The sequence below is a fragment of the Sciurus carolinensis genome, chromosome X (assembly GCF_902686445.1).
Source record: "Sciurus carolinensis chromosome X, mSciCar1.2, whole genome shotgun sequence".
Taxonomy (NCBI): Eukaryota; Metazoa; Chordata; class Mammalia; order Rodentia; family Sciuridae; genus Sciurus; species Sciurus carolinensis.
The window spans coordinates 5,768,710-5,782,529 of NC_062232.1; the positions used below are offsets into that span (position 1 = coordinate 5,768,710).

At 36.3% G+C, this 13,820-nt stretch overlaps 1 protein-coding gene across 9 annotated transcripts in view; it reads right to left on the bottom strand.

Annotated features, from left to right (window-relative positions):
- Window positions 1-11,311, bottom strand: part of LOC124972020 (lysine-specific demethylase 6A) — a 220,392-nt gene extending 209,081 nt beyond the window's left edge. For all 9 annotated transcript variants that reach the window (XM_047536093.1, XM_047536094.1, XM_047536095.1 and 6 more), the window contains exons 1-2: window positions 10,820-11,311; window positions 10,546-10,609 (exon numbers count right to left, since the gene is read on the bottom strand). In XM_047536093.1, the coding sequence (XP_047392049.1) occupies window positions 10,546-10,609; window positions 10,820-10,971 (216 nt within the window). In that variant the 5' untranslated portion in view covers window positions 10,972-11,311. The remainder of the gene's footprint in view (window positions 1-10,545; window positions 10,610-10,819) is intronic.
- Window positions 11,312-13,820: the final 2,509 nt, after the last annotated feature.

Here is a 13,820-nt window from a genome sequence, read left to right on the forward strand (position 1 = left end):
AACCCAGGGACTTGCCCTTGTAAAGTAAGCACTCTAACAACTGAGTTTCATTCCCAGTCCTAATCTATGGGTTTTAATAAGTATCCAAAAACCACACATTAGACCTGCTGACAAAGAAAAAACACCTCATGGGTTTTCAGAATCTAAACAAAATTTTTATTCAAATCATGAGATCATTCATGAAAGTTACATGTGAAAAATCCAAGAATTTTTGTTTTCAATACTGAGCTAACAATCTTAAGGCAAAATTTTACAGTTTTTAAGTTCAGGCAGCTAATGTCATCCCTGCAAAGTTGCTGAAGTATCTATCTAAAATGTCTAACTCTCAAAAAAAAAAAGGACTAAACCCACAAAATAAATAAATAAAATAAAATAAAATATAACCCATCACTTTTAGACCTAGGAACTAGAACAAAAACTTTGCAACTGACAGCAGAAACTATAGGATCAACACTCTAACATAAAAGAGCAGGCACAGACTTCCTCAGTTAAATTCCTAAAGCTCAGAAAATAAACCGTAATAACCACAATCCTCAAATTCTTTCAAGGGATTGAAAAAGAAGACATATTTCCAAACCCATTCTATGGAAGCAAGCATTAGATTTTTACCAAAACCAAGTCCAAAAAGAAAAAAAATTAAAACTATATACATTCAATATCCCTGATTTATATTAATTAAAAAAATTCTTGGCAAAATAATAGCAAACTAAAATCAACAGCATATCAATGAGATCACATAACAGATTTATCCTTTAATGTGAGAACAGTTTAAAATATGAACATCTACCAATTATTATACTACTTTAAAAAATGACAAATTCCATATTATCATTTAAACTAATGCAGAAGAAGCATTTGACAAAATTCAATATCCCATAGTTAATCCAATAATCAATGAAGAACTGAAAATTTTTCCTCGCTAAGAATCAAGGATGTTCAATGTCAACTGTAGTATTTTAAATCCTACCTAGAGTAATTAGTTAAGAAAAAGAAATAAAAGGCACTCAAATAATAGAAGTGAAATTATCTGTTCACAGATGACATACTCTTATATGTACTAAAGTCCAAAATCCACCCAAAAAAAGTCTATTAGAATTAATTTAGCAAAATTCTCAGCAGATAATCACATGTTACTAGACACTATCGATGACCAATCTAAAATAGAAGGTAAGAAAATAAATCCAGGGGCTAGGGAAGTAGCTCAGTGGTACAGCGACAGATCACTGGCCCTGGGTTCAGTCCCTAGTAATTCTTTCTCTCTCTCTCTCCCTCTCTCTCTCTCTCTCTCTCTCTCTCTCTCTCTCTCTCTCACACACACACACACACACGAAGAAAGAAAGAAAAATTCTATTTATTATAGCCAAAAAGATGAAATACTTGAGAACAAACGTAACCAAGGTGTGGGGGGCTTGTATACTGAAAACCACAAAATACTACTATACTAAAAGAGATCAAAAAAGACATCAATGAACGGAAAGACAGTCTGTGCTTCTGTTTTGCTAAAATGTTCATAAAATCCACAGTGATCTATAGATTTCAATGAAATCCCTATATATATTACAGTAGCACTTTAGAAGAAATAGTATACAATCTTAAGGAACTCAAAAACCAAAGAATCTTGAAAAATAAGAATAAAGTTAGAGGACTACTATGCCATCATTTTGAAATATACTACCTAACAACAATGATTAATAATAATATGAGCTGGGCTCAGGGGCACACACCTGTAACCCCAGAAGCTCTGGAGGCTGAAGTGGTAGTATCAGGAGTTCAAAGCCAGCCTCAGCCACTACAAAGCGCTAGGCAACTCAGTGAGAGCCTGTCTCTAAAATACAAAACAGGGTTGGGGAAGTGACTAGAGTTTGAATGCTCCTGAGTTCAATCCCTGGTACCACCCCCCAAAAATAAATTCATAATAATAATCATAACAATAATAATAATAATATGGTACTGGGAAAAAGACAACTACAACAAAACATAGAAATGAATCTTGCATGTGTGGCCAAATTATTTTCAACAAGGGTACTAACAGTACATAATGGAAAATGAAGAGAATCTTCAACAACTCATATTGGAAAAAAATTTGGCTATCTAAATGCCAAAGAAAGGGGGCTAGGATTGTGGCTCAACGGTAGAGTACTTACTTGCCTAGCGTGTGTGAGGCACTGAGTTTGATTCTCAGCACCACATACAAATAAACACAGATTCATCAACAACTAATAAAAATATTTTTAATTAAGTAAATAAATACCAAAGAAAGAAGTTGAAGTCTTAATTACAAACACAAAAAATTACTGGAGCACTGGGATTGTAGCTCAGCAGCAGAGTGTTGTATATAAACAAACAAACTTTTTTTTTTTAAATTTACTCAAAATGAATTAAAAACCTAACTATAAGACCAAGATCTAATAAAATCCAACAAGAAAGCACAGGAGATACTGGATTTGATAATGATTTACTGATATGAAAGCAGATGCATATCAGCAACAAAATAAAAAAATAGACAAATGGAGGCAATCCCTATCAGGTCCCCTTTCTGTGGAAATTCTCTCTCTTTTTTTTCCCCTTCACCTGAATAAGTCCTATCCTTTAAAACTTAAGAAATAAGTAAACAAATAAACAGGACTACATTAAATTTATGGCTTCACCAAGCATGGTGGTACAACCCTCTCCTCCCAGTACTCAACAGGATGAAGCAAGGATCACAAATTCAAGGTCAGACCGAAAAACTTAAAAGAGAACCTCAACAACATTGTAAGACCCTATCCCATACAAAATAAAATAAGAAGGACTGGGGATGCAGCTCATTGATAAAACATCACTTGGTTCAAGTCCCAGTATTATTAAAAAAAAAAAAAAAAAAAAAAAAAAAAAAAAACCTTAAAAACATCTAGACTTCAAAAAAATTCAACTGAGTGAACACACAATCTAAAATACTGGAGAAATTAATTGTAAACCAGATATAAATTAAGGAACCAGTATCTAGAAAATAGAAGAAACTTCTACAACTCAAAAACACCAAAAGTACTTAAACATTTCTCAAAGATGACATACAAATGGACACATAAAAACTATTCAGTATCACTAGTTATTAAGGAAATACATATCAAAACTCTACAACATCAAATGAAGACTACAAGATAACACTCGCACCCATTACAATAGCTTGTATCAAAGAAAAAAACAGTATTATTGGAGGTAAACTGGAATTCTTATGCATTTTTTATGGGGGTATAAAATAACATATTTTCCAAGGAAAATAGTATGGCAGTTCCTCAAAAATTTATAAAGGGGTTTGGGGTTGTGGCTCAATGGTAGCACACTTGCCTAGCACACATGAGGTCCTGGGTTCGATCCCAGGCACCACAGTAAAAAAATAAGTAAAATAGAAGTGTTGTGTCCACCAACAACTAAAAAACAAAAAATAAATTTAAAAAAAATTTAGAAAGAGTAGCCAATCCTGGTGGTACAAGCCTGTCATCCAAACTACAGGGTAAGGTGAGGTATCAAAATTTCAAGGTAGCCTGGGCAATGCAGCAAAACCCTGAAAAGAACAATAAATGGAGCTCAGTGTTAGAACACTTCTATAGAAAAAAGAGACCCTGGTTTCAATCCTACATAAAAAAACATTTTTTAACATTAGAAAAATAGAATTGTCTTTTCATTAGCAACTACACTTCTGGTTGTACACCCCCAAAATTGAAAGCATGGACTGGAAGATGTATTTATACATCCATGTTCATCACAGCAATAGTCACAACCTCAAATACCCAGGAGCAATCAAGTATCATTTACAAAGGAATAAACAAACAAAATGTGGTAATTATATACAATAAAGTATGATTCACTATCAAAAGGGGAAATCTGACTTATGCTACAATATAATTGAACATCGAGGACCTGATACTAAGTGAAATAAACCAGTAATAAAGAAGACAAATCCTACAATTCCACTTAAAGTACTAAGAGTAACCAAAATCATAGAGATTTTTTTTTTTAATTGGAATTGTTAGTCTATCATAGTTTCACAAGTCTATAATCCTAGCTACTCAGGAGGCTGACATACGAGGGCTACAAATTTGGTATCAGGCTCAGCAACTTAGCGAGACCCTCTCTGAAATATAAAAAATATACCCCAAAGAAATCAAAATGAAATAGAAATTGAAGACAGGAAAAACTATCACACGTCACTGAATAATCAATTACTTTACCTTCTGTTTAACGCATAGAGTTACAAACATAGAGCCAAATTAGGTTGATATAAATCTTGTTTTATGATGTTTATTAATTAGCTGAACACAGAAACTTTTGTTTAGAAAGTCAACAAATTGCATAATATTGCCTTGGAATACTCAAGCAAAAAATTTTTATTAAAAAAAAATTTAAGGGCTGGGGAGATAGCTCAGCTGGTAGAGTGCTTGCCTCGCAAACACAAGGCCCTGAGTTCAATCCCCAGTACCAAAAAAAAAAAAAAAAAAAAATTAAAAAAGTACTAGGGATGTAGCTCAATAGAAGAGCATCCCTGAGTTTAATCCCTATTGTGCATGAAACACACACAGGCACACACGCACAAACCAGTGTCATTCGTTAATATCAGTCTCAAAGAACCAAAGCATTACAATGAACTGATATTAAAAAAAAAAAAAAAAAAAAAAAAACCTGCAAACTTCATTTTGGTATTCCTTGTGAGTCCTACAAATAAGTTTTATCACCTGAGTTACAAAGTCATTTCAGACAAAACAATTTTACTAGTTTTGAATAATGGCAGTCCATTTAACTGCAAAAAGAGCTGAGAGCTTATGAAAAAGTACCCCAACTAGAAAACTGCCTGTCTAAATGCAGTTTTGAATACTGCCTGTCTTCAGATTTATATAACCAATGTGGCAAAATTTTAAAGTAATACTTCTAATTAATGCCCATTTAAGACTTTTTGAGGGGCTGGAGTTGTGGCTCAGTGGTAAAGCAAGCACTTGCCTGGCATGTGGGAGGCCCTGGGTTCAATAGTCGGTACCACATAAAAATAAATTAAATAAAAGATCCATTGACAACTAATAAATACACACACACACACACATATATATACGGTTTTATATATATATATATGTATATATATATATATATATATATATATACACACACACACACATATATAAATAAATTTTTAAACACTTTTTTGGTATCATACATACATAATTGTTAAAGACAGCTTCTTGCCCAGAAAATATTATTTTTAATGTATCAAATAAAAGTTCCCTAATTTCTAAGTAACAACAGATGACACTCTTTCAATGGTTGCTTCTTTAATACAAATATCCATCTCCTTTAGAACTGAAAATGAGGGCTGGGGAGATAGCTCAGTTGGTAGAGTGCTTGCCTCACAAGCACAAAGCCCTGGGTTCAATCCCCAGCACCGCAAAAAAAAAAAAAATATTCTTAGAACTGAAAATGAATATATCTGGTAAAGACTGACAATTAGAAAACAGATACAATGTAAATCACCTTAAATATCATCATTCACAACTGTGTGAATCTATATTGTGTACAACCATAGAAATGAAAAGTTGTACCCCATTTGTGTACAATGAATCAAAATGCAGTCTGTAAAAAATAAAAAGAAATATAATTTAAAAAAAAATCACCATCTATATATTTCAGAACAAAAATAAAACACTTTTGAAATCATTTTGTTTTCTCCTATCATTTACATGAGCAATGCCTGAAAAATTCATGTTTTAATAAATTTAAAGTTCTATTACCCCAAAGTTTTTACACTCTAAAAAATACATGCAGGGGCTGGGGAGATAGCTCAGTCGGTAGAGTGCTTGCCTTGTAAGCACAAGACCCTGAGTTTGATCCCCAGCACCCAAAAAAAAAAAAAAAAAATGCATGCCCTGTTATGCTGTTGAATAGTAAACAACTATAATTTCTCTATTTACCTTTCTACCAATAATTATATTACCAAAACAAAGACAATCCAAAGGGACAAAGAACAAATGCATTCCTGAGTCTCAACCCATAGCCCGACAGCCAGTAAATTACAGTGGCTTGCTTTTTTCTCCTCTCTGCTCTCCCACCTTAATTCATACTTTCTGAGGCTTGAGTCTTACCCACCCACCTTAAACAATCTTATCAGCTACAGAGACCAGGTGTATCACAGGACCAGGATCTCTATGACTATCAAGAACAAACAACATGGGATGGGTAGATAGCTCAGTTGATAGAGTACTTGCCTTGCAAGCACATGGCCCTGGGTTTGATCCTCCGGTACCTCCCCCGCAAAAAAAAGAACAAACAACATGAATGGATAAAAACTACCAAGGAGTCATCAAATGGCATACCTACCATGATTTATATTCTCCTTCATTTCCCCCTGCACAAAATCATAATTTTATTTTTAATTAATTTTTCCCATGTTTGATTAGTATATTATAATTACATGTAATAGTGAGATTCATTATTACATACTAATACATGCACAGGATGTAACAATATAATTTGGTCAGCACTGTTCCCCATTATTTCCCTTTCCCTTCACACTGCCTTACCTTGGTCCCTGACCTCTAACCTCTACTCTATTGATATCCCTGCTTTGATTTTAATAAGATTTCCCCACCCCTACCTTTCTTTTCCTTTCTCCTCTCTAGCTTCCACAAAGGAAAGAAAAGATACAACCAGTGACTTTCTTGAGTTTGGCTTACCTCACTTGACAAAATGTTCTCAAATTCCATCTATTTTCCTGTAAGTGACACAATTTCATTTTTCTTTACGGCTGAACAGAATACATATACCACATTTTCTCTATCCATTCATCTATTGACAATCAATAGATGAATTAGGCTAGTTCCATAAACTGGCAATTATAAATTGTATTGTTATATTATAGGTACACACATATCACCAGAGTATGCTGATTTTGGTTCTTTTGGATATATGCCAAGGAGAAGTGTAACCAGGTTATATGATATTTCCCATTCTGAGTCTTCTGAGTAAATTTCATACTGATTTTCATTATATCTGTATGTTATCTCAACAACTTCAGCAACTCATTATTATTACAAAGAAGAGAGATTTACATAAGATACAGAATCAATATGAAAAACTAACATTTGGCTCCTAAAAGAAATTCAATTCAATGTTTTAAAAAAAGAACACTGCTCTCAAAATTTTTCACTTAACTGCTCGAACATAAATAAGAAAAAGCTACATAAAGCATAAATTTCCAAGTATTTAAGATCATATGCAATTTTAAATATCTGATTAAGCAATCTCTGTCCACTTATCTTATTTTTTAAATCTTTAAAAATCATTACAAATGGCCAGGCATAGAGGCAAATGCCTGTAATATCCTAGCAGCTTGGGAGATGATTTTCGTGAGGTAAATTAGTGAGGAACTAAGCAACTCAGTGAGACCCTGTCTCTAAATAAAATACAAAAAGGGGCTGGAGATGTGACTCAGTGGTTTAGAGGGCCTGGGTTCAATCTCCAGTACTAGAAAGAAAAAAATTAAAAAATCATTACATATTACTAACATATAATTTAAAACTCCTAATGTTATAAAGTAAATATTAATCACATGGAAACATTCATAACTAGTGTTTATTTTGAAGTACGGTTCATTAATATGTATGTTAAGACATTTTTCTCCCATCTTTTTCAAACACTATCAATGCAAGCTACTTCATAAACTCCAAGTTAAATTAGAAATAATGACCCCAAAATACACTCCAAATTAAATTAGAAGCAGTCATCTTTGTGAAGCCTTAGGAATCAAAAGAGGTAAAGTAACTATATGAAGAAACACCCTTACTCTTTTTTTGCAGTACTAAACAGCAAACCCAGGGCCTCACACATGTTAGGCAATGACTCTATTACTGGGCTACAACCCCAGACCCAGACCTTTTTACTGTCTTTTGAGATAATCTCAGTAAATTGCCCAGGCTAGCCTCAAACTTGTGGTCCTCTTGCCTCAACCCCCCAGTTTCCAGAATAATTTTTTTTTCTTTTCAATAAAGGCAAGAGACCTAAAAAAAAAAAAAAAAAAAATCACTGTAGCTTAAAGAATATTAAAGCTGGTCACAGGGCTGGGGCTATAGTTCAGTGGCAGAGCACTTGCCTTGCACATGTGAGGCACTGGGTTCAATCCTCAGCACCGAATAAAAAATAAAGATTTCACTCTCCCCTCCAAAATACTTTATCATCTGTATCATATATAAAAAAAAAGCTGTTCACAATTTTCATGGAGCAGTTTTCACTTACATAATATTTAATAATCATATTCAACAATTAACTGGAATGGATTTATAGGGAAAAAGTTTTTGTTTTTTTTTTTTGCAGTACTGGGGATTGAACCCAGGGCCTTGTGCTTGCAAGGCAAGCACTCTACCAACTGAGCGATCTCCCCAGCCCGGGAAAATGTATTAAATCACTTATTTCTGGTCATTATTTGCAATCAAAACAAAAATTTAAAAACAGATTATAGATAAAAGAACTTGAAGACTGTGATAAACCTAATGATATTATTAAAGACCATGGATGTTAAAACATCATTTTAAAAAATGGTGGTACAAATGGGATACTACTCAACCATAAACAAGGAAGAAATGATTTGCAGCAGTATACAGATCATTACACTTAGTGAAATAAATCAGACCCAGAAATATATGGACATGACTCACTTATGTGGAATCCAACAAAGTTGAAAGTAAACTGAGTTACTAGAGACCTGGGACAGAAAGGCCCCAAAAGGTATGGGGAAAGATTGATTACTGTTACAGTCACCTAGGAGCAAGAAGCTCCACACACAATTACAAGGTATTATGATTACAGAAAAAGGTAATTACTTTACATTTCAAAAAGTCAGAACTTTGAAAGTTTCACCATTAAGAAATGATAAATTTTTGAGGATACAGATATGTTAACTTGACTTAAAAATTAACCAATGAATGAATACATGTGTTAAATATTACATGGTACCCCTAATATGTACAACTTTAGAGTATTTACCAGTGCTTACAAATCTTTAAAAAAAAAAAAAAAAAAAAAAAAAACTTGTATTAAGCTGGAAACTGTGACATACTCAATAATCCCAGCTACTCTGGAGGCTGAGACAGGTGGGCCCTGAGTTCAAAGCCAGTCTCCACAATTTAGCAAGGCCCTAAGCAACTTAGTGAGACACTGTCTCTAAACAAAATACAAAAAAGGGCTGGGTTGTAGTTCTGTGGTTAAGCACCACTGGGTTCAATCCTCATTTAAAAAAAAAAAAAAAAAAAAAAAAATCCTTACTTTAAGAATAAATATAGCATAAGGTTCTAGGTTCAACATCCCCTAGCAAGCCAGCACCCCCCCCCCAAAAAAAAAAAAAACAAGGAACTAGTATTTCATTTGCAGCAACAAGCTGTCAAGTTCAGTTACTGATTTCTACTAAAGAGAAAAATGCAATGGATGCAGCAGTTATTGCAAAGTCCTTTCATCCCATCAAGTGACAAGATAAAAATATAATTTTAAATAAAAGTTTGATCAGGTCATAAAATGGCTTGAAAAGTAAGGTTCCAGAGCCTTTAAGCAACAGTTTACCAAGTAACTAAATGTGCTACAAATGATAAACATATAGTAGTTAAGAATGTCACTTTGAGTAAACACGATAATTCCCCTTTCAAATAACGGAGCTGTGTCAGGGGATTTAAAAGATCTTCTCCCAAAGATTTTTCTTTTTCTATCTCCTCTCTTCTTTCCTCTCCACGAAAACAATCCCCTCTTCATTTCCCCTCCCACTATTTCCCGCCATCTTGGCTGATAGGAGCAGCCATTAACTAAATGACAGTGCCAACTTTTCACACAAATAAGGAAACACATTCTCTGTCTCTAACACTCAAGCATCAAGACTCCTAGGCCAAAACACACACACACACACACACACACACACACACACTCTCACACACACACACACACACACACAGATAACTATCTCAGCACTACTTCTGTGCTGGCTAAATTCTAAAAAAAGTAAACAAATCATTTAACTTGCAGTCAAATATGCCAATCAGGATAGGTTTAATACCTAATGCAAACTCTTAAACGCAAAAAATTATGTGAATTTAATCCTTAAGAGACAAGTAATACAAGAAAGTCTAAAGCGCCTGGTTAAATTAGACATAAAAAACTAGCAATCAAAAGGGGATTTAAAAAAACAAAAAGAAGAGGCGGTAGGTAAGTCTTAAATTCTAAAACTCTGTAAATACTGACGAACTATGATGCTAAAATTCAGGAATTATTGGTTTAACCAAAAAGCTAAAAACAGCCGGCAATACTAACGAGTCTATTAACCCAGGGCCCCAAAGCGTAGTCACAGGCTGCAAAGATTTTGGCCAGCATGAGAGCAATATTATGTCGGGGCAAGAGGATAGCAAAAGTGAGGAAGTTTCTCAAATGCTCCTTGGCCATTGCTGTTGTCTACAATGAAAGACAGCGCGGGACGCAATTACCAGAACCAGCAAGGCGCAAGCCAAAAAGATCGTGTAAACAGTTCTGTTCGCGTAGCTGCCCTACCTTGCCCAGTAGGGTCTTCATCCTGGCGCCATCTTCGCGAATATTCAGGAACCCAAAGAGGCGACTGTAGGAAGAAACACACGTGTCTTGTTAAGGCTCGCGGAAAACCACTGACCCAACCCTTCCCGAAACCTAGGCCCCGGCAGCAGCAAGGGCTTGGTGAACGCCAAGCCAAGGCGACCGCCCGTCGCCACCAGCGACAAGCTGCATTTGGGCTCTTTTGGAGTGGCACCAACAGATCAGTAATCAACCTGCTGGTGACGACAGTCCGTACCTGTCCAATCCACCAAGCGTCTCCCTTTCCTCCACTGTCAAGGCGAGGGACCCCTCTTCGCTTTCGCAGCTCGCTTTTTCCGCCGCCATTTTCTTCTCCTCATCACTGAATGCTGCCGCGGCAGTAGCGAGAGACAATCTACAGGCTTTCATGGAAACACTGCAAATTACAACTCCCACGTCGACGCCCACTAACACCCCACCCCCAGTCTAGAGCTTCAAATGATGTTCTCAAACACAGCTCGATATTAGGACAGCAACTTTATCGTGGCCGCAGGCGGTGGCGACTGAAAACTCCAAAGCAAGACTGAAAGCTGTGGATGCAGAGGCTACAAGGCTCGGCTACCAGATCACGTCACGAGGCAGGTGGTACCCGGCAAAAGACTGAGCTCACGATGTTGCACAGCCCGGGAGAAATTCTTAGCATTACAAACTTAGCCAGTACCAACACAAAGTTGTTTTAATAGTGTCACAGGGTAAATCCCACGCAACTGTCGTGACCTCTCCCCGCAACCAGCCAGGCTCACCAATAGAGCTAATTGGTTTGTGTCACATGACTTTTGTTGATTTACGTCAGCGATGGCGCCACTAAACTTGCTAGTTGCCGAACTCAGTCGTTCAGGAATAGTAAGATCTAGGGAACAGGACACACACTAACTCTGTTGGGATAGGTGGTTGATGGTCACATCTGTAGTTAAAAGTGTAGTCATCGGAATGTGTAATAATGTTTAGGTTGTGCGAGTTAAATTTACAGAGAATGGAAGTTCCGGGTGGTGTATTTTGGTAGCCGCGGAGGTCTCGCGAGGAAAAAGGGGACGGTGGAAGGTGCGACATAAAACATCTGCGTTGAACTGGAATGTGGCTCGAGGACTTTTTTACCTGCATGAGTCCACCTGGGAGATCCCAGAGATCCGAAGCCGTTCCATGCCTCTTGGATGTAGGGTCGCCTCAGATCTTAAGAGGATCACGTTGCGGGAAACAAGTCAGACCCTAAGGTCCACAAGACAAATTTTACAGGATATAAGGGTCTTCCTGCTAAGTGACTGCAGGTTCCTATAACTTGTCACCTCTGCATGCTGACTTGGGCTCCCTACCTTTTCACTCATCTGCCTGGTAACAACGCTTGAAAGTCCTGTTCCTTAACTGCTCGTTTCCCGTAGATGCTAGTTCGCTGCCCTTAAATCCATATATCCAAAATTCTGACGGGGTTTTGTTTTGTTCTGTTCTGTTTGTTGTTTTGGCGAGGGGAAGCGAGGGAGTCCTAGGGTTTAAACAAACTCAAGGGCGTTTTACCACCTAGCTACATTCACAGTCTTTTTTCTTTTTATTACTGAAGCTGACCTCAGTCTCTGGTGTCGCACTTGCGTCACTGTGCTGAGCCTCTTGATTCTTCTTTAATGTCAAATTTTAGTGCTAATTTTATGTACTGTAGTTCATTATTTTATCTGAAACAGGTCTGATTTTACTCACTCCACTTTAAATGTGTACAGAGATCTGATTATTTTCAATAGCTACATTGACGTAAGCATACTAATTATAATAAATGGTGAACTACAAGACTGAAGAGGTTTTCGTACATTATCAGTTACACAAGCAAAATACAAATACTGGGTTTGGCGTGGTACACGCAAGTAATCCCAGGAATCTGGAGGCAGGATGATCGGAATTTGATACCAGCCTAGGCAATTTAGCAAGACCGGGTCCCAGAAGAGGCTGGAGCCGGGGCACGGTGGTGCGGCCTAAAATCCCAAAGGTTTGGGAGGCTGGAGGATCGCTAGTTCAAAGTCAACCTCAGCAACAGCTGGCACTAAGCAACTCAGTGAGACCCTGTCTCTAAATAAAATATAGAATAGGGCTTGGGATGTGGCTCAGTGGTTGAGTGCCCTTGAGTTCGATCCCCGATGCCCCACTCCCCAAAAAAAATTATGCTCTGAGAAAGATACTATCAAGAAAATGAAAAAAGAAGCCACAACTGGGGGTAAAAATGTTTGCAAGTGTGTATCAGATAAAGAATTTGTGCCTAAAGTATATATTCTCAAAACTCAATAGCGCAGTGACTCAGAAGGTTGAGAAAGGAGGATGGCAAGTTTAAAGCCAGCCTCAGCAATTCAGTAAGCCCGTAAACTAAGTAATGAGACCCTGTCTCCAAAAAATAAAAAGGGCTGTGAATGTGACTCAGTGGCCCCTGGATTTAATACATGCTACCCCCAAAAAAAACAGTAATAAAATAATTCATTTTCAAAAATGGGCAGAAATAATCTGAAAAGACACAAAGAAGATACGAAGATAGTAAATAAAACGTAATTTTATTTAGTAAATAAAGGAAATTAAAAACACCACTCACAACTATTGAAATAGTTGAAAATTTTAAAACTGATAGCCAATTGTTGGTGAGGTTGCAGAGCAGTCGGAAATTTCATTCATTGCTGATAGAATGCAAAAGCTAAGCATGGCTTCATATCATGAAATCTGGCAATCTTGTCTGTAAGCACCAAACCAGTTGATGCAATAACTCACATGTGAATGTTTACCGTAGTCTTACTTATAATTACTTATTTATAAAAACAAAAATCAGGGTTGGGGATTTAGCTCAGTTGGTATTTAGCTCAGTTGGTAGAGTGCTTGCCTTGCAAGCACAAGGTCCTGGGTTCAATCCCCAGAACCAAAAAAAAAAAAAAAAAAAAGTCAAACAACATGTCCTGTGCATAATGAATGAATAAACACTGGTACATCCATTCAGGGTTTACATTATTCAGCAATAGAATGGATAGTTATCCAGCCATGTGGACTTGGTTAAATCTTAATTTAATTTTACATTGTTAAGTAATTCAGAATGAAAAGGCAACATGTATGATTGTGTGTTATATGACAGGACTTTTTGGGTATGCCAAAACTTTGTTATCAATGGCCCCAGAATTTGGATCAAAGTTAAATAGGAAAACCATGGGGAAATTTTTAAGAGGTATATGATTCTGTATGCATTTGTCCAACAGAAACTGTCT